The sequence below is a fragment of the Thamnophis sirtalis genome, unplaced genomic scaffold, assembly GCF_051295495.1.
Source record: "Thamnophis sirtalis isolate CommonGarterSnake01/CBP01778 unplaced genomic scaffold, rThaSir2_p1.2 scaffold_3, whole genome shotgun sequence".
Lineage (NCBI taxonomy): Eukaryota > Metazoa > Chordata > Lepidosauria > Squamata > Natricidae > Thamnophis > Thamnophis sirtalis.
In genome coordinates, this window is record NW_028261383.1 from 167467819 (window position 1) to 167494617 (window position 26799).

General features: G+C 44.0%; 1 protein-coding gene across 3 annotated transcripts in view; it reads right to left on the bottom strand.

Annotated features, from left to right (window-relative positions):
- Positions 1–20951, bottom strand: part of PRICKLE3 (prickle planar cell polarity protein 3) — a 34288-nt gene extending 13337 nt beyond the window's left edge. Inside the window, exons 1-5 of one of the 3 annotated variants that reach the window (XM_087710800.1) lie at positions 20751–20951; positions 13712–13797; positions 10572–10755; positions 7825–7938; positions 2565–2702 (exon numbers count right to left, since the gene is read on the bottom strand). In XM_087710800.1, the coding sequence (XP_087566926.1) occupies positions 2565–2702; positions 7825–7938; positions 10572–10755; positions 13712–13797; positions 20751–20792 (564 nt within the window). In that variant the 5' untranslated portion in view covers positions 20793–20951. Of the gene's footprint in view, positions 1–2564; positions 2703–7824; positions 7939–10571; positions 10756–13711; positions 13798–18305; positions 18361–20750 lie in introns of those variants that run through there. The other 2 variants (XM_087710801.1, XM_087710802.1) reach the window with 2 other exon arrangements.
- Positions 20952–26799: the final 5848 nt, after the last annotated feature.

Sequence of the window (26799 nt, forward strand, 5' to 3'; positions counted from 1 at the left end):
ATTATCTCATTGTGAATTAACAACATCTAGAACTAAATCACATCTGGTTAAGCACATGATCTGAAAAACGGCTACAACATCTGGGCTGCAAAGATCCTTAGGGCCTGCTAGCCCTAGAACAAGAATCTAGATAAAATCTGATACTCAAAAGGCTTAGGTACGTGATTGGGAAATCTGCCTTTTTAAGGTTGGTTCTCCATTAGTGACTTAGAGCATCTTCTAGAGCAGGGCTCTCAAACTTGCAGCCCATTGGCTGAAAGCGTCACGCACTGGCCACGCCCACGCCCGTTTGGCAAAGGGAAAAAAAAAGTCCTGATATGTCATGTGACACTGCCATGACGATTTGAGTTTGACACGCCTGTTCTAGCGCATGGTTGTCAAACTCGATCATGTCACGTGACATATTGTGACATATTTTTGCCTTTGCGGAGCTGGGGTGGGCATGGTCTGCGCAGTGACACATCTGGCCCACAGGCCACCAGTTTCACAGGCCTGTTCTAGAGTTATCCAACTACAGTATTCGTCTGCAAAAACAATAATGGTGTTTGCCCCATTTCAACAGCTGGATAATACTGTGAGGATGCTATTGATGTCTACTGAGGAAATTTGGTCTAAACCAGAGGTCTCCGACCTTGGCAACTTTATGACTTGTGGACTTCAACTGCCAGAATTCCTCAGCCAGCATAAAGTTGCCAAGGTTGGAGACCCCTGGTCTAAACACCCCAAATTCCAGCAATTAACTGAAGCCTGGGATCACCAAGACTTTAGCCCCACAAAGCCAGGCAACATTTCTGGAATCCCCAAATAAGCAAAGCAGAGTAATCAGGTCCAGGAGGCCTTTTGCTAGATAGATACTTCTGAAATACAGGAACAGGCCTCCAGGGTTCAAAGACTGTAATTTACAGAGAAGGATTGTATTGTACATCTTTCCCTTTAATAAGCACAATTCTTTTTCATGCTACTTCAGAGTTGATAATAAAAGAGGCTGGTTTATACTTTATTACTTTATAATAAAAGAGGCCGAAGCAGCTTCCTTGACTCACTACTTGTATTATGGGGATTAGTGATACTGCCTCAAGATATACAGGAGTCTCTGAATGAAACTCTGTGAAGCATCAAAAACCTTCAAGGCAACCGAAGCAGCTAGTGGTTCCAACAGCTGCTACAGACACCTGCACTGTGTCCTCTTTCCTCTGGTCACCTTTCTTACAGCAATAGGCGGTTTCTTTGACTTAGAATTCCATTGAGGAGCCATAAAGATGGTGCCACTTCCTTTTCTCCCTCGACTGGACGAAACAGGAGCAAACTGGCAAATGGCAACACACTACAGAGGGGACTAGGATGCTCTTCAGACATTCTTTTAGCCGCTGACCTAAATGCCAACTCGTGCAGCCATTGTAAAGATTTGCACGGCATGTCAATTTTGTTCACAAAATCCCGTATGATTGAAACCAAAACAATAGCAGCAGTGGGCAAGGAACAGAAATCCTTCCAATGCAGACTGCTCTGAGAACCACCAGGAATGGGAAGCCCGTGAGAGGTCTGGAACCTGCCAGGAAGTTCGGTTTCTGATTTAATCAGCCACTCTGAGGTTAATGCCACTTTCAACATAAAAGACTCAAGGAGCCACGATCAGTCAATAGGGGTTTTTACTATGGTTTTAATCTGAACTTTATCACATTAAATGTTGGGAGGATGGTCTGTGTTTTGGACACATCTAAATACCTGAAAGTGAAGGAGGAGGCTAAAATTTGGAAGGGAAATTGACTTCTTTTCCTCTAGAGCTTAGCATATTGGGAAATGTGGTGGAAGCAGAGGTGGGTTCCTACCAGTTCGCACCTATTCGGTAGAACCGGTTCGTCAAATCTACCGAACTGGTTAGAAGAGGTTCCACCAGTGGACCCGGAAAGCAGGCCTCACCTACAGAAGAGGTTCCAAAAATTTTTGAAACCCACCACTCACACACACACACACACACACACACACACACACACACAGAGAGAGAGACAGACAGACAGACAGACACAGAGAGAGAAAAAGAGAAAGGAAGAAATAAATAAATAAATAAAGGAAAAAGAAAGAAAAAGAGTGAGAGAGAGATGAAAGAAAAAGAAAAAAGGGACAGAGAGACAAAAGGAAGGAGAGAGAGAGAGAGAGAGAGAGAGAGAAAGAAAGAAAGAAAGAAAGAAAGAAAGAAAGAAAGAAAGAAAGAAAACACATGGCCGGCAAGCCACTCCCACCAGGTCACATGGCTGGCAAGCCACTCCCACAAAGGAGGCCACACCCACAGAGTAGGTTCCAAAATTTTTTGAAACCCACCACTGGGTGGAAGCAACCAGGTATTGGAGAGAAGTGCTAGGCTCTTTTTCCCCCCATTTCTTATTTTCTCTCTGGCCTCATCCCCCAATCATTTGCTATTTTTCAGATGCTGGGCCTAAAACAGTGTTTCAAGACTCTACTGCCAAAAGTCCAGTTTGAGTCCAATTATTTCTCCCAAGAACTTAAAAAAAACAACAACCATTCTTCTCAAACGGTTTTACATTGATAAGGGTACAAAACGATACCTGTTCACAGATGGCTCCGGTTATGGTGACAGGAAAGAGTCGGACCGTTCCTCGGCCAAGGTTCTCTCGCTTACGCTGCTGTGAGAATAATTTCAGCTCCTTGGCCTCCTCCTCTTCCAGGGAGCTGCAGTACTGAGCCTGGGTGAAGATTTGAAAAGGAAGGCAGGTGTCATAGGCTGCTTCACTCAGTAACCAAGAAAGAAACCATTCAACTCCATTTTGCAGAATTAAGAGTATTTTTACTGGTCATGAGTAGATACTAGCTAAGCCAGTGTTTCTCAACCTTGGCAACTTGAAGACGTCCGGACTTCAACTCCCAGAATTCCCCAGCCAGCGAATGCTGGCTGGGGAATTCTGGGAGTTGAAGTCCGGACGTCTTCAAGTTGCCAAGGTTGAGAAACACTGAGCTAAGTAAAGCAAGGGCGTAATCATAGATATCAATATGTGACCCAACCCGCTCCCCCTGGTAACCTTAATCCATAGTCCAATCAGTACAGGTGTCATGTGGGAGACATCTTCAAAAAACATCATCAGGCTGGTATGCCGGACAGTTGGTCTGGGCGGCAAATCCTTTATCTGCGCATGCGCAGTAGATGGTGAAAACACCTCCCTTTATTCAGTCTCACCAGTGCTGACACTTCCCCACCCACAAACAATGCTCCCTCCTCCCCGTTTCAATGGCAGCCGAAAGCAAGCAGCAAAACAGAGGCTGACAGCAAGATGGTTAAGAAAAGTCAAGATTTTATTTTTTCCTGCTGATGACTCTGGGACAGGGTTTCCATTCCAGGAAGACTCAGCATATGATTTAGATTAGATTAGATTTATTTTATTTGTATGCCGCTCTTCTCCGGGAGGGACTCAGGGCGGCGAACTCAAAGCGGGGAAGGGAAACATAGAACACAATACAAGTAATTAAAATAACCAAGAATCACACACCACACAGGTTGAGAGGGGAGGGGAAGTCATCAACCCCAGGCCTGCCGGCAAAGCCAGGTTTTGACGGCTTTTCGGAAGGCCTGGAGAGAGGTGAGGGTCCGAATCTCTGCGGGGAGTTCGTTCCAGAGGGCCGGAGCTGCCACAGAGAAGGCCCTCCCCCGGGTCGTAGCCAGATGGCATTGGCTGGTAGACGGGACCCGGAGGAGGCCGACCCTGTGCGATCTAATGGGTCTTTGGGAGGTAATTGGCAGCAAGCGGTCTCTCAAGTACCCGGGTCCAATACCATGAAGGGCTTTATAAGTTACGACTAGCACTTTGAAGCGTATCCGGAGACTGATCGGAAGCCAGTGCAGCTCGCGGAGGATAGGTGTAACGTGGGTGTACCGAGGTGCACCCACAATCGCCCTGCTCTCAAAATGAAAAATCTGGAATAAAATTACAAAGGGAGGATAGGTGGGCTGGCTGATGAATACTTAGTGTAATCTCAGCATTCCTCTTGCTGGTGAACGCCAATTCTCCTTATGTCCAGCCAACACAGTCAATCAGTTCTGAAGCAGGATGGCAACTTGCAGTCCATCCACATCTGGAGAGCTGTAGGTTGGCTAACTAGCCCCCCCCCAGCTGAAACAGAGAACCATCCATTTACTGGGCCAAGTCAGACAACACCAGCCTTCAGATTGGAGCAAGAAAGACAATAGATTTAGCCTAATGTTATACAGATCATTGGTTAAAGACATCTGCAGCAAAGAAAAGAGAAAAGAGAGAGATGGGAGAAAGAGAGGAGGATAAAAAGGAGATGGCCCAAGAAACAGAAAAAAAAAATCTGGGTGACCTCTTCAACTCATTGCAAGCATTCAGCCCCGAACATCCTCCTTCTAAGAGAATGAAGATCTCAGCAGGGGGGGAAAAAAAGATTTTACAGCCTTTGATCTGTACAATGCAGACACCAAGGGAACAGATTCACTGCTGGCAAATGAACAATTCTAGCAAGCGAAACCAGCCCAGGTCAGGGTAGCAACTAACTAGCCATAAATCATAGGAACAGACAGCACCAGGCTGCCCGATCAGGCCCCAAGGGAATCTGGTAGCCCAGAAGATAAAAGAAATCAATTAAATCTTACCCAGGGAAAAAATGTATATTTCACATCAGTCTATAACTGAGAAATGGTGGCTGCCCACAAGTATGGGGAAACCATTAGCTTACTGGCCTTGTGTAAGCAAATCAATTCCTACCCCCTAGGAGGCAAGGAATGTCCAGGGAGAACTCACACAGACTTGGGACTCTGGAGGTTGATCAGAAGGCTACATCAAAGAGGGCCCCTTCTCAAGGAAGCTCTGAGCCTAATGATTAATCTACCTCCTTGAAAGTTTAAAGAGGGTGGAGAAAGGAGGTTTAGCACAGAAATCCTTCATCTGTTTACAGTTTGAAACTGGCAACCCTCTACCAGGGTTTTTTTTTTCCTTCAAAATCCTGAGATGCCTGAGGACAGAAGTTTATTTGAACAATCCGTACTCCCACACCCTTTCTTCACGGCATTCTACGTGAGCATATTTTTCTCCACTGTCTTTTGTCCACTTGTCAACAGTCCAATAGCTGGAAGGAGACCTGAAATAGATCTTGGCATGATATTTTTAACTAATTCGTTTTGGTTTAAAAAATGGTGACCTACCCAAGAACAAGAGATACCAAGTTATATTTCAGGAGTCCTTCTGTGTAAAGGACCCAAGGCAATTAATCACCCAAGCTCTTCTTTTAAAAGATAGAGACTATTTCATTTCTCACAGTTAAAGTCATTATTGGGAACAATGCTTGGCCCTTTCAATCTGGAACCCTTTCAAAGTGCAGAAAACGTAGGAAAAAAGGTTCCACCACAAAACCGCGGTAGACTAAAGCGCGCTCGACGAAAGCGCGTACGTGATGTCATCACAGCGTGACGAAAACAGCACGCTGTGAGCTGTAAACTTAAAATTAACGCGTAAATCTAAACCTAACCCCCCCAAACCTAACCCTAAACCTAACCCTAAGCCTAACCCTTAACCTAACCCTAAACCTAACCCTAAACCTAACCTTTAACCTAACGCTAAACCTAACGCTAACCCTTAACCTAACCCTAAACCTAACCCTAATGCTTAACGTAACCCTAAACCTAACCCTAACCCTTAACCTAACCCTAACCCTAACCCTAACCCTTACCTTTATGTGAATCGGCTTGCTTTAATTTTATTTTAATTTTATTTTAATTTATTTTTAATTTAATTTGTCGCGCTGCTGATGACGTCACGTACGCGCTTTAATCAGGCGCGCTTTAGTGGACCGCGGTTTTGTCGTGCCACGGGAAAAAAATGCAGCATTTTAATGTTTTTAATTTCAAAAACATCACGTTTCTAATTCTTATTGAAATCATTGATCAAAACATAGTGAAAACTGCAGAATTTGTTGTTGTTGGCGGTGTTTCAATGGAACTTCCCCATTCCTTTACATACTGCAAAAGCAGAATAACAATGACAAATAACAATACCAACCTCATTCAAGTAATCATAATATTACATCAGTACAGTATCTCCTGGTGAGACATTTTGAAAAGGCACATATAGTAGATAGTTATGGACTGCTATCCTAATGGGCATCACAAATTACAAGAATAATTATGAATTCTTTTGGGGGGGGTGATTATTGGTCTCTGCCACCTGTGGTAGTTTAAGCCCAATTATTTAGACTGCAAACAGAGATCAGGACTGTGTAAACTATCCTCAGAGCAGATAACCAGTGACTGACAACCCAGCAGGTGAGAAGGCAAAGAAACTAATCTAGCAAAATACACAAGATTGATCTTGAGGAAATTCCTTTCTGAGTCAGAGGGTGGCAATCATTTTAACCCTTTAGGCTTCCCATTGTGTCCACACATCAAGAACAACCAGGAACTCTGAAAACACACTCCTTTTCTAAACTGATGATTGGAGATTGGGGAAGGTGAATTGGGAACTAAAGGTGGTAGAAAACAATTTCCAGAGGACATAATAGTGTTCTGAAGAAAATAGCAGAAGACTGCAATGGAATGAAGAGCCAGTGAGTAGACTAGGTCTTCAATAATTCCTCTCTGGAACAAGAAGATTTGAAATTGCCCACAAGTGTTCCAAGCAGCTGCTTCTTGTGATGTGGATTTCTGGAAGATTTAGAGTTCTGGGAGATGAGGGAAGAGCCATCTTTTTTCAAACTGAAGCCAGCATCTTTGACAGGACACGGAGTTTTTTTGCAAAAACTATAAATGTCGGGAATCCCATTTCTAAACATTGAAAGATGCAGGAATACTGTCCTTTTTGTTGCTAGTGTGCTGGTTAAGCAGAATGGGACAACTCACCACAACTAACTCACCATAGCTAACTTGTCACAGAATAACTCGCCAACAAGATCATTCTTGTTGAAGTTCTTGCTTCCTCACAATTAATGGAACAGTCTTGAACTTTTGCATCTGGCTACACATATCAAGTATAGAACTCTTAAGAAAACAGCTTTCTATAGGAAATAATCTCTTAACGCCGTCATCCCCACATCTCCATTTCTTCCTTCCTATTTAATAATAATAATAATAATAATAATAATAATAATAATAATAACAGCAACAATTCTGTTGTTGCGAATAATAATAATCGTCTGATGATGCCAAATGCAGACTTTGCAAAGAAGCTGATGAAACTGTTGATCACATACTCAGCTGCTGAAAAAAATATCACGCAGACTGATTATAAATTGCGGCACAATTCAGTAGCACAAATGATCCATTGGAATTTGTGCAAAAATTATAATATTAAAACAGCAACAAACTGGTGGGAACATCAGCCTGAAAAAGTCACCGAAAATCAGATGGTCAAGATCTTGTGGGATTTCTGTATACAAACGGACAAAATACTGGCACATAATACACCAGACATCACACTGGTTGAGAAAAATAAGGTCACAATCATAGACATCGCAATACCAGGTGATAGCAGGGTCGCCGAGAAGGAACATGAAAAAATCGCAAGATACCAGGACTTAAAAATCGAAATTCAATGACTATGGCACAAACCAGCAGTGATAATTCCAGTGGTAATTGGCACACTGGGTGCTATACCAAAAGCACTGGAATTATATTTAAAACAGTTAAAAATTGACAAAATCACCATCAGTCAAATGCAAATAGCCGCACTGCTTGGATCTGCATGCATATTACGAAAATACGTTACGACGTCCTAGGCCCCTGGGTGGGGCCCGACTAGTAACCAATGCCAAATCCGGCAAAACAACTGGCCGCTGTGATACAATTGAATAATAACCCCTCCTCACCTCACTGTCATGAGGTGGAAGCTGGTGCAGGAGCTGACGAATGCGGTACCGTTCTCCAGGGCTGTTGACATAAGGGACTTTGTCTTCTGGGAGGCAGCTGAAGAACTGATAGACCTGGGGGTAGAAAGCACCATTTGTGAATTTTGAAGGAGGAAATTAGAGAAGAGAGCCAAGAACAGAGCTCACAGTGGTTGCGTCTAGGACTCAGTGGTTCTTGCAAAAAAATTCTCCATCTTCTCTAGAGATCTCCCAGGAAGCATACACAAAACTTAATCCCTCAAACAAGTTAGGTCATCCCGGTTAGGCCTCAAAATGCTGACAGTATGCTCTGGGTATATGCAGTAATTTTCTGGAAGCAAAAGTGTCCCTTGCAAGTATATTATTATAAACATCAGATGCCTTTTTGAAGAAAGGGCTCCATAGTTATACAAATTATTCTACCCGTAAGAATAGGATACAGGATCAAGGCCATTAACTTAGGGGCAGGTGGCATGTTTGGTTTATAGAAAGTTCCAAATTCAAATGTCTAGATTTACCAGATATAAGAGGCTCAAGTAGCAGTGCTGAAGAAAAAAAATGGACATCACAAACACCCTTAGATGATGGGCAAACTGTGATTGAATGGGGCCTGATTCCCACTACCCTTTTTCTTTGATAGTTCCCAGAACTTTTCCAACTATGACTGCCCCAAGTCAGTACTTTTCCTGGTCTTCTGAGATATATTTGACCTTAAAACAGGTTTCTGTTAACCCAAGTGTTCTTAGCTCATCCCACGTTTTATGGCCCAAACTCAGAAAGCATCATCGTCTTACCCAGTGCAGCCCTTTGTGCCCTCTGGAACAGGAAATTGAGTCCCCCACCAATCAAAATATTTTATCCCTGAGGAACAGCAAGCAATAAAACCTTTCCCTTTGCTACAAGATCAAGCTGTTTTCCTATTATATCATTTAAAGATAAAGATACCCCAATCTGATCTACTGAATTCAACAAGGAACTTCCCCCTCCGATTTCCTTTACCCATAATAATAAACCAGTGATACAAACATTCACACACACAACACAAAATTTCCATTTTGCGATTTAAATTCAGTTCTGTCCAGCATGTTGGGAAGAAGGCAGAAGATTTTTATTTTAATAAGTGCAATCCAAACGAATCTTTAAGACAACAGTGATATCCATTCAGCTGCACTGGAGTGAAATAGTTCTTCATAACATTGCTACTATAGATTCATCAAACAAATAAATATTATTCCCAGACTCAACTCTCAGCTCGGTGGATTTTTCCAGAAAAACCCTTTCTTGTGGTCTAATAAACTGGCCTTACAGGGTTCTCTGGATATTTTACAGGCTAAAAAGGATAAATACTTTCTGTAATGAAAAGTCTGATAAGAAACAGCAGAAAGTACTATAAATGATTCTCTTCAATCAGTTTAAAACAAGACTTTACTAATCAGATTACAAGCAGCCTGGCTTTACTGGAACGATGAGGTGACATAATACACACACATACACCCAAAAAGGTAGCTCCTGCTTTGTAATTAAACTAATTCTATCCCATTTAAACTTCCTGCCTGCCTTCTTTAGAAAAACACCCATTTTATCAAGGTCAGCATCAATACAGCCACATACCTTTAAAAAAAAATCATGATATGTACCCCTGCATGAAGATTTCAGTGAGATTCAATACCCAGAAATTAGGTCAGTTAATCCAATAAGATACTAAAATCTTGCTGAGATTTCCTTCCCCCTTTTAGAAGAATGTAATCATAGGGTTAGAAGGTCTTTAATCCAACCACCTGCTCAAGCAGGAGACTCTATACCATTCTGGACAAGTGGCTGCCCAATCACTTCTTGAAAACCTCCAGTTTTATACCAAGAAAAGTTAATAACACTCCAACACTAAGAGAGCAATAGGTCACATAGCCCTTTAAAAGTGATTATTATCAACTGAAAAAAGTGGAGGAAGAAAGACAGTAAATAACTGGGGATTTGAGCAAGGAGCAAGAATGAGAAGTTAGAAATGGTACGTTGGGGGGGTGGGGAGCATACTATTGAATCTTTCATGCCCAAAGGTGTAGTAAGTAAGGCCTGGAAGGATTCAGTAGTAAAGCCTCCCCAAAAAACATTTTCTTCCTTCCATTATTTGCTGTCTTTCAAAGAAAGTAAACCAAGATGTTCAAAAATACGAATCTATACCGTGTTTTCCCGAAAATACGACATGTCCTGAAACTAAGGCCATGCCAGATTTTCACGGTGAAGGCCAGGATGCAAGGAGGACTTGGGTCCTTGTGGCCGCAGGCAAGCAGGTGGTGGGACGGAGAGGGTGGGGCTGGTGGGCTTCCTGCTTCCTGCACCTGAAAAATAATAAGCCCTCCCCCTCTAATAAGCCCAAGGCCATATTTCGTGGGTCAAAAAAAATATAAGACCCTGTCTTATTTTCGGGGAAACACGGTACTATTGACTGCAGTATTGTGGAACGGTCATGCCTTCTGCCACAGAACACTGGGAGATGTAGTTCAAGGCAAAATTAACAAAGCAGGATATGTGTAACAAATGTTCCGAACAACTCCCAGAAATCTTTGGAAAAAGCTAGGACAACTGAACTGGCACTAAACATGGGGGGCTAACCAAATGACACCAGGGAGAGGGGGGAGCTAGAAACAGATTGCACCAAAAATACATGTAACCTTCTCCTGATTTGCTGCAGGTTGCATAGAGTCTCAAAAAGATAGAACCCATAGCATCACCTGTTCAGGCTTGAGCCCTGGAGGTATCCAGGCGTATTCCTCGGAAGCACAGCCAGAATCATCATCTGAGATGGAGTGACGCTGGAAGTCAGAAATGAGGCGGCACATCATCCTTTCCAAGTCGACAGGGGCCATGCGTACCGCATGCTCTTCCCGGGGACACTTGCAGTGCTGGCAGATCTTCCTACACGGGAAGGAAAATGCTTATAGTGACCTAAGTCTTGGAAGAGCCGAGAGAAGCTGCAAGAAACAAAAGATCTCACAGAATTCTGTTACCTGCCAAAGATTCTTTTAAAAAAATAAGCACAGTTCCTCAAGACTTTCCCTATAAATACTCTGATTGGACCCTGACCAATATTAAATGGGTCCCATCAACCTCTATTTAGATATATTCATTCTTAATTACAGACCCAGAAATCTAGAATGAATGATTAACTTAATAACTAGCTGGCAAACCACAAGGTCACATTCAACCAGTTTTAAGGTAGAAAACAAGATAGTGTGAGTAATCTAAAAATGAAATGAACCCAAAATATAGTAATAAACATATAGCTGATTTTATTAAAAAACTAAACTTTTATAAACCAATAGCTTATATTTTATTATTCTTGCTTGCTACCCCATCCCTTAAACTAAATTCTGAAATTTCTACAACTGAATAGCAATGTAATCTATAAAACTAAATTGATTTTTGTACATATTGTGCTTATTTGCACTCTGACTACAAATAAGGATCAGTCCAGTTCCCTAAACTTTATAACAAGGACAAGAAGAAGAATGCAACAGACTGTGTTCAACCTTCACAATGGGGTTATCACCAGTTCAAAAGAGATTGTAGTATAGTTGGTGATTGGTGAAGCAATTCTCAAGCTTCCCTTCCCAGAGACTGGCTGGCAGAAGCCAGGGGAAAAGGCAACCAGTGGTGAAGCAAGATAATTGAGGTGAATGGTGAAATGCAGAGGGACAATTCAGGCTATAACCTGGAGACGTTGTATAGTGAAGAAGAAGGAGATGTATAGTGAATAATGGATAGAATAAAAATATTCTTCGATTGCACTATTTTTCTGCTTCCATGCAGATTTTTATTCAGAAAAGATAATGGTCAGTATTTTTTGGGGGGGTGGGGGAGTGGTGGGTTTCAAAATTTTTTTGAACCTACTCTGTGGGTGTGGCCTCCTTTGTGGGAGTGGCTTGCTGGCCATGTGACCTGGTGGGAGTGGCTTGCCGGCCATGTGTTTTCTCTCTCTCTCTCTGTCTCTCTCTTTCCTTCCTTTTGTCTCTCTGTCCCCTTTTCCTTTTTTTCTTTCATCTCTCTCTCACTTTTTCTTTCTTTTTTCTTTTTTCTTTATTTCTTTCTTCCTTTCTTTCTCTTTCTCTGTGTGAGTCTGTGTGTGTCTGTCTGTCTGTCTGTCTGTGTGGTGGGTTTCAAAAAATTTTGGAACCTCTTCTGTAGGTGTGGCCTGCTTTCTGGTGGAACCTCTTCTAACCGGTTTGGTAGATTTGACGAACTGGTAGGAACCCACCTGGGGGGGGGGGGGAATTGAATCCAGAAAAGTTATGTTCAAAAGAGAAAAATGAGATGAATGTGAAAAGAGCAATGAGAAACAAATGAAAATTATACACGAATGCTGGGGAAAAAAGCATGGCACTATAATAACTAGAGAACAAAAGATGCAGGGCTGAGACAATGTTTTAATTCATTTATCTGAAATTCTACTTGGATAGCATCACAGCAACATCTGCAGGACCCCATGGCTTTTATCAGTCTAATCCCTCTCCCCACACCCAAACACAAAACACTTAAAAAGAAAAAAAACAATAGGATGAGTGAAAATAGTACAAGCCGAAAAGGCAGATGTCAGAATGAATTAAAGGGGGTGAGGAGCATCTCAGGCAGCCCTAAGCATGTTTATTCAGAAGTCAGCTTCTGACTGCATGTGCACAATTGTGTATTCTTTAACAATTCTTCCAAAACCCGGTCTCTTCTAGATATATTAGACTAGAAGTCTTATGAATAAGATATATAGGAGGATGAAGGCAATAGTCTAACCTTGCAAGGGTTCCCAGTTACAGAAAGGTGTAGTGTGTATTGTTTGTGCAAATTAAATATGGGTTTTCATATTTGGCTCCCCATCGGTCTCCGAACACACTTCAAGATGCTGGTCATCACCTTTAAAGCTCTACATGGCCTAGGGCCTGGATATCTGCGAGACCGCCTCCTGCCACATACCTCCCAACGGCCAATAAGATCTCACAGGCTGGGCCTCCTCCGGGTGCTGTCGACCGGACAATGCCGGCTGACGACCCCTTGGGGGAGGGCCTTCTCTGTAGCTGCTCCGACCCTGTGGAACGATCTACCCGCAGAGATCCAGACCTTTCCCACTCTCTCGGAATTCCGAAAAGCCACTAAAACCTGGCTATTCCGGCAGGCCTGGGGCTGTTGATCTCAGGAATGAGGTCCAGCCCCACTTAGGCTGAATGTATGGTGTGTTGCTTTTTAAATCTGTTCCTCTTTCCCTATTTTTTAAAAACTTTTTACCTCTTAATCTTGTACTTTGTAAGCCGCCCAGAGTCCTTCGGGATTGGGCAGCATATAAATTTATTAAATTTACAATTTTTATTTCAAAACGAGAGAAAAAGGTTTTTCTAAAGCAGCTAAAACCAGATTTTTTCAACTTGGTGCCTATAATTGAGCCGAGGTGGCACAGTGGTTAGAGTGCAGTACTGCAGGCTACTTCAGCTGACTGCTAGTACGGCAGTTCGGCTGTTCAAATCTCACCGGCTCAGGGTTGACTCAGCCTTCCATCCTTCCGAGGTGGGTAAAATGAGGACCCGGATTGTTGTTGGGGGCAATATGCTGACTCTGTAAACCGCTTAGAGAGGGCTGAAAGCCCTATGAAGCGGTATATAAGTCTAACTGCTATTGCTATTGCTAATTGACCTTGCCACCTGAGAATACTGAAAACTGTTGGATGCCAGATTTAGGAAGACTGAGTGAGAAAACCACAGTGAACCTAAACAATGAATGCAAACAACGTATGGCAGCCCAGTAAACCAGGGAGGGCCGGGATGGAGAAACCACATGGAGCATGGAGGAGGGGGACTAGGTAGAGCAAAGGAGGGACAATACATTCTCCTACCTCCATCCATGCACTAGGAAGCCTGGGCACTGCTCCCCACACGCCTGACACGGTTGGCCCCGGTCAGGGTCCTCCAGTTCAGGCAGCTGATATAAGACAGAAAGGCAAGAAATCAACCACCAAAACTGCAACGGCATCCATGTCACAATTCCCAACGTTCCCACCCTACAGTTCCTATTTCACTGCAAAGCCCGCTTCCACCTGCCAGCGTGATCACTATACATTCTATCACTATACATTAGGGAGCCGAGGTGGCGCAGTGGTTAAATGCAGCACTGCTGGCCACTTCAGCTGACTGCAGTTCTGCAGTTCGGCTGTTCAAATCTCACCGGCTCAGGGTTGACTCAGCCTTCCATCCTTCCGAGGTGGGTGAAATGAGGACCCGGATTGTTGTTGGGGGCAATATGCTGACTCTGTAAACCGCTTAGAGAGGGCTAAAAGCCCTATGAAGCGGCATATAAGTCTAACTGCTATTGCTATTGCTATTCACTAGCAGGAATCTTCCGCAAGGCCCACTTTTCAGTATCTATCTAACCGGGGGGGGGGGGGGGGTACCCATTGATACTCTCCGACCCCAACCATTCCAGTTGTCTCTACCCACCGATGGGGATGCATCAGTACTGTCAATCCAAATGCTTGTACAACTAGTCCCAGCAGGTTCCCAATAACATTGTTCACCAATTTTGCATTTGAAATGAACTGCCTATATTTTTAGGTTGGCTTTTACTACAGAACATGTACAGGTAGTCCTTACAACCATTCATTTAGAACAGTGTTTCTCAACCTTGGCAACTTGAAGACGTCCGGACTTCAACTCCCAGAATTCCCCAGCCAGCGTTCGCTGGCTGGGGAATTCTGGGAGTTGAAGTCCGGACATCTTCAAGTTGCCAAGGTTGAGAAACACTGATTTAGAAGATATAGCGGCACTGAAAAAAATGACTTATGACTGTTAACAACCGGTGTAACATCCCCGTGATCACATGATCACAATTCGGACGCTTGGCAACTGGCATGTATTTATGACCAGTTGCAGTGTCCCGGGGTCATGGGATCATGAACTTCTGACAAGAAAAGTCAATGTGGAAGCCAGATTTACTTTGCAACCACAATTTAGCAACTGCAGTGGCTCACTTAACTGTAGCAAGAAAGGTTGTAAAATGAGGCAACATTCCCTTAACAACTGTCTTGCTTAGCAAAGGGGGTCAATTGTGGTCGCAAGTCAAGGATCACCTATGCTGTACCTGGGAGGCAGAACTGAATTTGGGTAGAGGAATAAGAGAATTCTGTTTCCAAAACTCACTTCCCAGAAAAAGGAACAGGGGTGGCCTGAAGCCAGCTTTCAAAACCTCTGTCTGAAGCAGAGGGGATATGTTTTTTTAATAAGGGCTCTTGAGACCTTGGACCAGCCCCGCTCTCTGAGCCGTAGGAAGCTGGCAAAGGCAAACCGTTTCCAAAAAGCCTGGCCAAGGAAACTGCAAGGGCTTCTTCAGACAGTCAGCAGAAGTAGTGTGTGTGTGTGTGTGTGTGTGTGTGTGTGACTCTCTTTCACCATGCCAGCTGTGGGAAGCCAGTGAAGTCATGTGTGTGTGTGTGTGTGAGAGAGAGAGAGAGAGAGAGAGAGAGAGAGAGAGAGTCAGTCTCTTCCTCCATGCCAGCTGTGGGAAGCCAGTGAAGTCAAGTGTGTGTGTGTGTGTGTGTGTGTGTGTGTGAGAGAGAGAGAGAGAGAGAGTCAGTCTCTTCCTCCATGCCAGCTGTGGGAAGCCAGTGAAGTCAAGAGTGTGTGTGTGTGTGTGTGTGTGTGTGTGTGTCTTCCTCCATGCCAGCTGTGGGAAGCCAGTGAAGTCAAGAGTGAGTGAGTGAATGTGTGTGTGTGTGTCAGTCTCTTCTTCCATGCCAGCTGTGGGAAGCCAGTGAAGTTGTGTGTGTGTGTGTGTGTGTGTGTGTGTGTGTGTGTGAGAGAGAGAGAGAGAGAGAGAGAGAGAGAGAGAGAGAGAGAGAGAGAGAGAGGGTCTCTTCCACCATGCCAGCTGTGGGAAGCCACTGAAGTGTCTCTGTCTCCCTCCCTCCCTCCCTCTCTCTCTATTCCTCCATGCCAGCTGTGGGAAGCCAGTGAAACTGCTAAGCAAGGAGCTTTTGCGGGTGAAACTCTGCCTCCTGCACAGCCCTAGAGAGAAGGGAACGTTAAGGAAGCCGTAAGGGACGAGCAGGGAATTGTGGGGAAAAGGCAACCCACACAGGCCGCGACCTGCTCCGTGTAATTCAGCGAGGCAGGGAAAGGCCAGACGTTGGCTTCCTGCCACTACAGGTGACTGACAAAAGTCGGCAGCCGAAGCGAGAGGCGCCTTGGGAAGCTTTGGCGCGGGACGGAGAAGAGCGGAGGAGCGCAGAGGCCACGCGAGCGCGACGAGGAGGAGAGTTTAATCGGCTGCGAAATTAGTTTTCCCGGACGTTTTTTTTCCTTTTTGGGGGGTTGCTTTCCGTCCATCTTGGCTCCTTCGTTTACGGATTTCATCAGGCCAACGCGCGATGAAGGAAGGGGGAGCGAGCGGGAAGCGATGCCTTCGGAAGGGAGAGGGAGAAGGTGCCGGGAACCGCTCCCACTTCCCCCTCCAGGCAAACTCCACTGAAGCCCCGCCTGAACCGGGCATGAAAAAAATAGGTTTCGAGTATTTTATTCCCGGCTTTATTCCACCCTTAGGCCAAGAGAATGCCAGAAATAGTGAAATCAAGGGGAAAGGGGTTTAAAAAAAGGTGATCTCTAGACCGTCCGTCATCCACTTTTCCCTTTGAAAGCCTCAAATTACCAGCTTTAACTCACTACTGGCGCTTCATCTTATTTTCTTACTTTTCTGTAGAATGGCAGTGTATATCTTACCAGTTTTAAAAATAATTGAAAAGAGAATCTGTAGGCTAGGCTCTCTGCCTGGCTAACAGTTCATCCTCCCAGTTGCCCAAATTGAAGGGGAGAAAGTGACTTGTTAATTTTTTTAAAAAAAAATTCTGACATAAGGATTTAGAAGGGGAAAAAAACCCTATATATTTCCTGTTCCTGATAGGATATACCCCTCACGATTGCATTCTGCACGCGTCCCAAAGCCCCTTATTATAGTTGTTATTAATTCCATCCGACGACCTTAGAATTCTTAAAAATAAATCTTGTTTGAGAAGTGCATTCTGCAAATGCTCAAATATTTGCATTTTCTATCAAGAAAAGCAGACAACCAACATCAGACACCATTTCTCAACAGAACCAGGCAACCATTGTGTTAAGAGTGCTCACAATCCCTAAGCAACATAATTCCTTTCCTCTCACATCTGTTAACTGATATCTACCCAGCCGTTTGCAGCTTAGGAAGGATTTCAAGGGGGAAGGATATAGTTCATCAGATGATGCTTTGATAAATCTGCCAGGGCAGACATAATATGAAACCTTTATCTCCCTTCCCCCTCCAGACTGGGGATTCACCATTATGTGACTCCTTTTTATTCCACTAATGTAACTATTTGTGTTTCTATATTCTTCTCCATAATAGCCCAACACAACCCAAAAAGCTTTCTGTTAGAAGAAAAGGTAAAATACCACTGATCCCCAATTACAGCTTTTCAGAAAATTGGCTCAGAGTCCTACAAAAATATTTTTCACTCATGCCCTTTCTTTCTTAGCAATAGCAATAGCAATAGTTAGACTTATATACCGCTTCATAGGGCTTTCAGCCCTCTCTAAGCGGTTTACAGAGTCAGCATATTGCCCCCAACAACAATCCGGGTCCTCATGTTACCCACCTCTGAAGGATGGAAGGCTGAGTCAACCCTGAGCCGGTGAGATTTGAACAGCCGAACTGCAGAACTGCAGTCAGCTGAAGTAGCCTGCAGTGCTGCATTTAACCACTGCGCCATCTCGGCTTACTTACACAATTTGGATCCCCATTACACCTTAATATTTGGTCTTACCCGCTTCCAAGGCACTGCTCCAAAACTCACACTGAAACTTCATTTAAAGATTTTTTTAAAAACCAGATAACGCAAGAGAGAGAAATGACGGAGAGAAAACTCTGTCTACATTACTTCAAAGATGCTCACCATTTTTGTTCAGCTGCCCCCAGCACCTACTGTGTCCAACAAGAAATATGGACTTAACTTGGATTGCCCTTAAAGAGGAAACCCAGGGCAGAGAGAGAATTAACCGTTTTATCTCTAAAAGAAGCAAAAGTGGCAAAGTCCAGAAATATCTGTCTACACCCCCCCGCCCTCACATCAGCCCATACATCAAATGAAGGACTCTCTCCGGTCAAGTGTCTACAGTGAGCTCAAACAAGAGTGTCCAATTATAGGATTCTCCACTGAAGCATCCTACCAGCATCCCACTGGAGCAAGATAACCACCCAAGGAAAGCATGCAAGAGAGGAGGAATGAAAGCAAGATGCTGGAAGAGAAGTTGTGAGCCGCCAAAGTTTGCATCACACACCAGAAGTTAGCCTACAAAGCCCATTGCCCTTCACCATCCAGCACAAACTCCTGAATGTTAGCTTGAAAGCTCTCTCCAGCAAAGATCTCCATACCATCAACTAACTACTCTAAGCTACCAAAAAGTTACCTGTTCTCTTATTCAGGTCGGACCATGCTCATTTGCCTCTCCTTATGCCTGGAAGTGCCTCCGTGAACACCTGTTACTACCTCTCCCTCTTTCAAACCCCACCTCTTTTATGAAGCCTTTGGCTTAACTCCTAGGTTCTCATTGAGCGGAAGCTAAAATATCTCTAATAACAATTTAGACATGTTATTACACTGTTAAGTTGCCTCTCCCTATCCTTTTATTGTGCCTCCTACGAATACTAAAATTAATGGTATATGCTCCTCCAGCAAAGGACCTAGATGCAGAAATTTTTTGCTTGTGATTCATGTATTAAGTTCCCATCCCACATTTCCTTCGGGAGCTTAAGTTGGTGCACATTATGCTCCTTCCACCCATTTTTCCTCACCGTTCTGTAGACAAGTTGGACTGAGAGAGAATGACTATCGCAAATCACCAAGGAGTTTCTATAGTTGAGAGTGGGGTTCAATTTCGAACTCCAGTGCCAGTCCAACCACTGGCTCTGGAACATCACTACCCTTTATGACACGTTATCAAAACCTTCCACCTTCAAGAGGAAAAGTGTCACTGAAAGACTCCATAGGCTCTTATTAATGAACTTAGCACATGGATGTTATGGGCAACTGGACATTGGGTATTGCTCACAGGGGTAAAGGATAGGGATATGCAAGGACCATTTACATGGAAAGAATGTATAACAACCTTCATGTGAGCAAACTTCATGCTTGTATCATTCACCTTTTTCTTAAGAATTTCTACACTTCATGATTGTATCATTCACCTTTTTCTTAAAGATTTATACACTTCATGCTTGTATCATTCACCTTTTTCTTAAGAATTTATACACTTCATGCTTGTATCATTCACCTTTTTCTTAAAGATTTATACACTTCATGCTTGTATCATTCACCTTTTTCTTAAAGATTTATACACTTCATGCTTGTATCATTCACCTTTTTCTTAAGAATTTCTACACTTCATGCTTGTATCATTCACCTTTTTCTTAAGAATTTCTACACTTCATGCTTGTATCATTCACCTTTTTCTTAAACATTTATACACCATGCTTGTATCATTCACCTTTTTCTTAAGAATTTCTACACTTCATGCTTGTATCATTCACCTTTTTCTTAAGAATTTATACACTTCATGCTTGTATCATTCACCTTTTTCTTAAGAATTTATACACTTCATGCTTGTATCATTCACCTTTTTCTTAAACATTTCTACAGTCTTTTCTACTTGTTTTTAATTTATTAAGAAAGTCCAGTTCAGGATCTCAAAGCAAGAGCTAAGGAATGCTATGGCTTCCACATATTGAATGGTGGCCTTCCCACAATTCCTCCTCCTCCTCTCACTCCTTCAACCCCCCCCCCCTCATTATTTCTTCTGAAATAAAGCAAGTTTAATTAACAGGGTTGGATTTAAGAGCATAAGGAAGATTTTACAAGTCACCAACCTAATCCAGATGTTTTGGGTTATGACTTCCATGATAGGTTTTGTGTGGATTCAAGTTGTGTGTTGACAAAACCCCTGAGAACAGACGACTACGCTGTGTTTTGCAAAAACTCTATGATCCAACAGGCATCCCAAACCATCCTTTTCATGCCACCTACCTCGGATTTACAAAAACACCCTGCAAAGACAATGGGACTCCAAAGCACAGCCGCAGCTAATGGCAACTGCCTTTGGAAAAACTAGCATTGTGTTCCCTTTGGGTGGCCCTCCAGTGGATATCGTGTCTCACTGTGTCTTTCCTGCTTTAATGCTTAATTGGCATCACCCACTTTAGAGCTTGCACGGGGCACCTTTCTAGGCATCTCCTCTTATTAGGATGCAGTGGGGGTAGCTGAAATTCTCTTGCCCTTCCTTCCAAGGGTCTGGGGTATTTCTGGTGAAATAACAGACGTCTAGCGCCCACCTTCCTCCTAAGAGCTGCTGAGGAGGTATTCGTCCCCACCCGCTGCCTGTCGCCAGCCCTGAGGCCGAGCCACCTGCCCTCTTTTGCCCTGTAATCCGAGCACCTTCACCCTCTTGGGGGGATGTGGGGGGGAATCCCTTTTATCCGGAGGATTCCGTGGAAACCTTGGCGTGAGAAAAATCCCTTCGGTCTCTTTACAACGCAGCCCTGCTCTCCCCCACCCGCCCGCCCCATGACGTCTCCTTTGGGGAGAGAGAGAATTAAATTAATTGCACCCCGCTGGGACCAACCCCCGCCGCCTCCTCTTCTCCCCGCCCATCCATGAGCAGCGCCTCGCGCCGTTTCTGATCCCGTCCTCCGACCTGCCTCCCTCCCTCCCTTCCCTCCCTTCCCTCCCCCAACCCCGAACTCCGAATGGGCCGCGGCTGCCTCCGCGGAGGCTGGCTGGAGATGGCTTTGGGGATTGATGGGGGGGGGGGTGTCCCATGATTCCCAACCCATCCCTTCTCCCATTGACGGGGACTCACGGCTCGGGTGGATCGTCGGCGCCGCGATCCGCGGTTGAACATGGCCCGTCTTCAGCGCCCGGGCGCAAGGGGGGAAACCTGGAGATAGGTGAGCCGCCCGGGCGCTGCTCCGGCTGTGGCCGCGTTTCCCTTCCCCAAGGGAGGAGCCGCCGTCTCCGGATCCCTCCCCGCCTCCAGCCACCCAATCCCGCCCCTTCGCCTTCTCTTACGCGAGCTTCCTTTCCATCCTCCTCCTCCTCCTCCTCTCTGGATCATTCCCTCCCTGCGCGCTCCCGGCTCTTGTGCTCCTACCGGCTTCCCCGCTACGTTTGTCCTGGGCCCTAACAACCGCAAGGGTCGAGGCTCGTCGAGGTGGCTTACTTGCATTGAGGGACCGTATGTGCGTACGAGCCACTAAGGGTGCTTAGAAGGATCAGGTCCCCGGGATGCAAGCGCGGACCCTCGGCTGACCGCACAAGCAGGTGGCTTCCTTCGCCCTGCGCCCCGGAGCGCTTCTTTGTCAAGCAAACGAGCTGGCTGCTTCCCTTCCCCACTCGCCTGGCCTTCCCGCTGTCACTTCCCATCCATTTAAGCTCTTGCCAGTCTTTTCTCCGTGCCTGCTGTCACTTTTTATTATCTAGCTAACCCCGCTTTTTTTCCTTCCCCTGGCATCCCTGCCACTTTCTTTTTTTCTTATCATGCTCCGGGTCCTTGGAGGCAATTTCCCTCTTTCTCAATTGTTGTCATTTCCCCCTCTTCTCACTTCCACAGCTCTACTCTTCAGGATAGACAAATGAAAGAAAAAAAGAAGGAAGGAAGGAAGGAAGGAAAAAGAAAGAAAGAAAGAATGAATGAAAGAAAGAAAGAATAGCAGTTAGCAATAGCAGTTAGGCTTATATACCGCTTCATAGGGCTTTCAGCCCTCTCTAAGCGGTTTACAAAGTCAGCATATTGCCCCCAACAACAATCTGGGTCCTCATTTTACCCACCTCGGAAGGATGGAAGGCTGAGTCAACCCTGAGCCGGTGAGATTTGAACAGCCGAACTGCAGAACTGCAGTCAGCTGAAGAAGCCTACAGTGCTGCATTTAACCACTGCGCCACCTCGGCTCTACCTTAGTTACATGAGAGTTCCCAGAAGACTTTGTCTACAGATTCTACACAGTAGCCCAAAAGACTGACTCACTCACTCACTCACTCTCTCACTCACTCTCTCTCTCTCTCTCTCTCTCTCTCTCTCTCTCTCTCTCTCTCTCTCTCTCTCTCTCCCTCCCTCCCTCCCTCCCTCCCTCCCTCCCTCTCTTTCTCTTTCTCTCTCTCTCTCTCCCTCTCTCTCTCTCTCTCTCTCTCTACCTGCCCAGTTCAGTCCTGACACAATTCGACTGCTATAAGCTTTCGCAAACTAGAGGATAATAAAGTCAGCCCGAGAGGCTTAACATTACAGTACCTGAGCCATTGCTCTTCACTATACAAGGAAGATAATTTTCCAATCTCCTTGATGTTTACTTAGTTGTCTACTAAGTAGTGAGAAAGATCTCCAGGCAACTGTGATCACACCGAGAGACATAAAAACCTCCTGTAGCCTGCCCTTCCTTATCAAAAGTAGCATCAGCTGGAAAGTTATCACTGTAAATTGTCTCCTGAAGAAGAAGAAAAATAAGTATATGCTTCTACCCCATATTTTAAAGAAAATTAAAACAGGAAACACACCTAGATTTGCTAAGCAATCTATATATTGTTATATTTAAAAAAAACACACCAGGAATTTAATGTTCCATTACAATTTAGAGACTTGCTGAAATGCCCACTTATTTCTGCAAGGTAGATGGATAGGTAATAATCTGATATCGTTCTTAATTTCAAAAAATATTCTTACTAACCACAGATTTGGAGAGGGCAGACTTGAGTCCAAATCCTAGCAGGTGTTTCTCCGAGGTTGATGTGCCTCAAAGGGTTGTTATAAGGTTACTATTTACGCCATCTGAATTCCTTGGAGGAGGATCAAGGAAATAATTCTATAATAAAGGAGAGAAGCTGTGCCACAGCCCAATACAGAATTGAAAACAGACTTTAAAAACCACTTAAACCCCGTCAATTGGAGTAACTCCCAAATAAAGCCATAAGCATTTGCAGCTTAATTTCGTAACCAAGTGGCCTGAAAGCGGAACACAAGATTTGCAGGCTGATTTGATTAGAGCCATCCAATTTAAACCGAGGTGGACGATCTTTTGATGGGCAGAACCCGTACAAAAATCTTTGGTGGGGGTGAGGGTTGCAGGAAAATAATAATGCAACATGGTGAGTTTGTTGCACCCACTTAGAGACAGCTGAGTTTTGAAGGGTTTTCCTGAGAATGGGCTCTCGATTTTTAATATTATGTTAATCTTCTCATCTGCTTCAAAATGACCCCTCCGGTGTTTGATCCTTGTAATCTGAAAAGGGTCCAGGATTAGAAAAGAAAGGGTTATACTGGATGGTTCCACCACAAAACCGCGGTAGACTAAAGCGCGCTCGACGAAAGCGCGTACCTGACGTCATCACAGCGTGACGAAAACATCACGCTGTGAGCGGTAAAGTTAAAATTAACGCGAAAACCTTACCCTAACCCCCCCAAACCTAACCCTAACCCTAACCCTAAACCTAACCCTTAACCTAACCCTAAACCTAACCCTAAACCTAACCCTTAACCTAACGCTAAACCTAACGCTAACCCTTAACCTAACCCTAAACCTAACCCTAACGCTTAACGTAACCCTAAACCTAACCCTAACCCTAAACCTAAACCTAACCCTTACCTTTACGTGAATCAGCTTGCTTTAAAAGCGCTTTTTAAAGCGCCCTTTTTTCTCCGCGGTCGTATTTGTCGCGCTGCTGATGACGTCAGGTACGCGCTTTAATCGGGCGCGCTCTAGTGGACCGCGGTTTTGTCGTGCCACGATACTGGATGGGTTATACTTGGAGCCACAAGATCACCCTCCCCTTATTTATTTCTTCCCTTTAGAGACGACTTTAATCATTCTGTCTGTCAGCAATTTCTTCTTTTCCAGCCCACTATAAGTTAACCTCCCCCATTAACACTGCAGGGCAAGGAAGCAGAACCACAGGAAAACATTTCCTCTTAACATTTTTGGCCAAGAGAATGCAGAGTGATTGCATGTCTAGTCTTTGAGGTTTGTTTATGTTCATTTTACATTGCTATAAGAAAAGGAAGTTTGGGGGAAACATGATTTCCCCCCCCCCCACTCCTCCAAATTTTGCATAAAGGCCAATTCTCTCCAACAAAACTTCAAATGAGTTTGGTATAAGATAAGTGGATGCAAAATTTTGATCAAGTTGGAGATGGAAAGTACCCTGGGAAAAACTCTACAAGTCAAAGATGGACTCTTTCTTAAGCATGATGCTTTCATTCTGCAACGTTATTATTAGCTGAATATATACATATACTATAGAAACAATCATATATGAAAGATTTATCCTTATTTACCCATTCCAGTATAAAAGATTTCCATACAGATGCCTACTAGGGTTATAGCAAATCTATCTCTAAGATGAGACAGTTAAGGTAGAACCAAATTTTGTTAAAGATGTACAGGTAACTATAGCCCAGGATAAGAGGATAGGTGAATATAGGTTTTGAGTTGACTTGAGTTTCTTCCTAGCTAAATTAGAATAAACCTGAAAGTTTTATAAGACTGCCTTTAAAAAAAAGATAATAAGCATATAAAGAAAGGTTTTAAACATCTTCTAACAGGCTGTGGAGAGAAGTTCTTTTCCTAAAAAAAAAAAAAACTAGGAAAATTTTAGAAGCAAACTGGAGGACCAGAGAAAAATTGACCAAAATTATCTGGCCTGCTAATTCTTCATCACAAACTCTTTTCTGAAATATTCCTCTGTCCCTGCCCCACCCTGTCTCCAACTACCTCTCTTTTAGCTATGGAATGAGTAAGGTGAAAATAAAGGCACCCTCTAAACCAGCACAGTTTCTGCTGAGTGCACAAATTCCTCTCTCTAATTCTCTTGGCAACAGTATGGAAGCAGTTTGTACCCAGCCTTCTTCTAAAATATCATTTCTATTTTTCAGTTTATTCAAGAGGTCTAAAAATGTCCTGGTCATCTGTCATCCAATTACTAACCAGGTACACACCAGCTTTAGATCTATTCCAAATAAATGATTACAAACGGCATTCACAGAAGAAAATTTTGTCAGTTAGAAAAAGGTCAAACAACCAACTTCTCGTGATTATGTTTCCCTGATTTCAAAACCTCATGGGAATTCTTGCCCACATTTCATATACAAAAACTAAGAACATCATATTCAGATGCAGGCTTAAGGACCTAAGGTTGAGGTTTAGAGTCATGGGATAAACCTACGGATTGGTTCTATAACCATAAGGGCATAAGAGGTCATTAGACTGGGTTTTCAAAGGGGAAAAATATTCCGTTTATACCTGCCCTTTTCACCAAACAAGACTGCTACTGAAAGGAATTTAAGGGTTCAGCGACAAAAGGGCGACCGACAAAACCACGCCCGACTAAACCATGGTGACAAAACCGTGAGTTCTAAACCGCGCCGACGAATGAGCGCTGAATCGCGCCGACAACAGCGCGGCGACAGAAGAGCGCTGTGAACCTAAACCTAACCCTAACACTAACGCTAACCCTAACTCTAAACCTAACGCTAACCCTAACGCTAATCCTAATGCTAACCCTAACCCTAAACGTAATGCTAACCCTAACCCTAAACCTAACGCTAACCCTAACCCTAAACGTAACGCTAATCCTAACCCTAAACCTAACCCTAAACGTAACCCTAAACCTAACCCTAAACCTGACCCTAATCCTGACCCTAAACCTAACCCTAAAACTAACCCTAAACCTAACCCTAAACTTAACCCTAAACCTAACCCTTAACCTAATCCTTACCTTAACTTAAATCGCCCTTAAATTGCCCTTCTGTCGACGCACTGTTGTCGGCGCATTGATGACGTTGCGGTTTTAGCAACGCGGTTTTGTCAGCGCGGTTTTGTCATGCGCGCTTTTGTCAGGTCACGGAATTTAAGTCGTTAATAAAAGGGCCTTTAAAACTTTTAAAACAGAATCCATATTCATGTCATGAAAGCAGAGCTGGAAAAACCTTTTATGACACTGAAGACATTTGGAAAAATGGAAACAAACAGCTGTGATGCAAAGGACTTGCTATCCACAAAATTTTCCATAGAGGTCATGACCAAACCCGATAGACCATTTTCCAGCTAGCCTCCTGCCATGCCCTCTAATCCTCTAGAACAGGGGTGTCAAATTCATGTCGTCACGGCGGCATCACGTGTCATATTGTGACTTTTCTCCCCTTTGCTAACCCGGGCATGGGCGTGGCCAGCGCATGACCCATCTGGACCGCGAGTTTGACAGCCTTGCTTCAGATTGTATTCTACCATTCCTCCCTTCCTTTTTTTGATCAAAACGCATTGGGCCTGTAGCCACCCATTTTTATTTCCTAGGAATACCTGTGGAACGTAAATGGACCCCAGAAGCATTCTTGCAATAATGTTGCTTAGAGATTTGTGTTCTCCTATTTGAAATGTTAATTTCTAATATAATAAAGGAACTTTAAAAAACAGATATTCCAGACAACCTGGAAAACAGGAACATGCTGGCCATTCTGTTGTTAAAGTTTTAAAGGCCCTTTTATTAATATGGATTGGGGTTTTTTAAATTATCCAGTCTTCGATGTTTAGAGATGGGGGTGGGGAAGGATGTGAGTAGATATATCTACTAGAGTGCCTGCATTCAGCCCTTCAGTGAGTTTAAAAACAGCAGATACTACTATATCAACCAAGGTGGCGCAGTGGTTAAATGTAGCACTGCAGGCTACTGCTAGATCAGCAGGTCAGCGGTTCAAATCTCACCGGCTCAGGGTTGACTCAGCCTTCCATCCTTCCGAGGTGGGTAAAATGAGGACCCAGATTGTTGGGGGCAATATGCTGACTCTCTGTAAAACCGCTTAGAGAGGCCTGAAAGGCCTATGAAGCGGTATATAAGTCTACTGCTATTGCTATTGCTATATCAGTTAT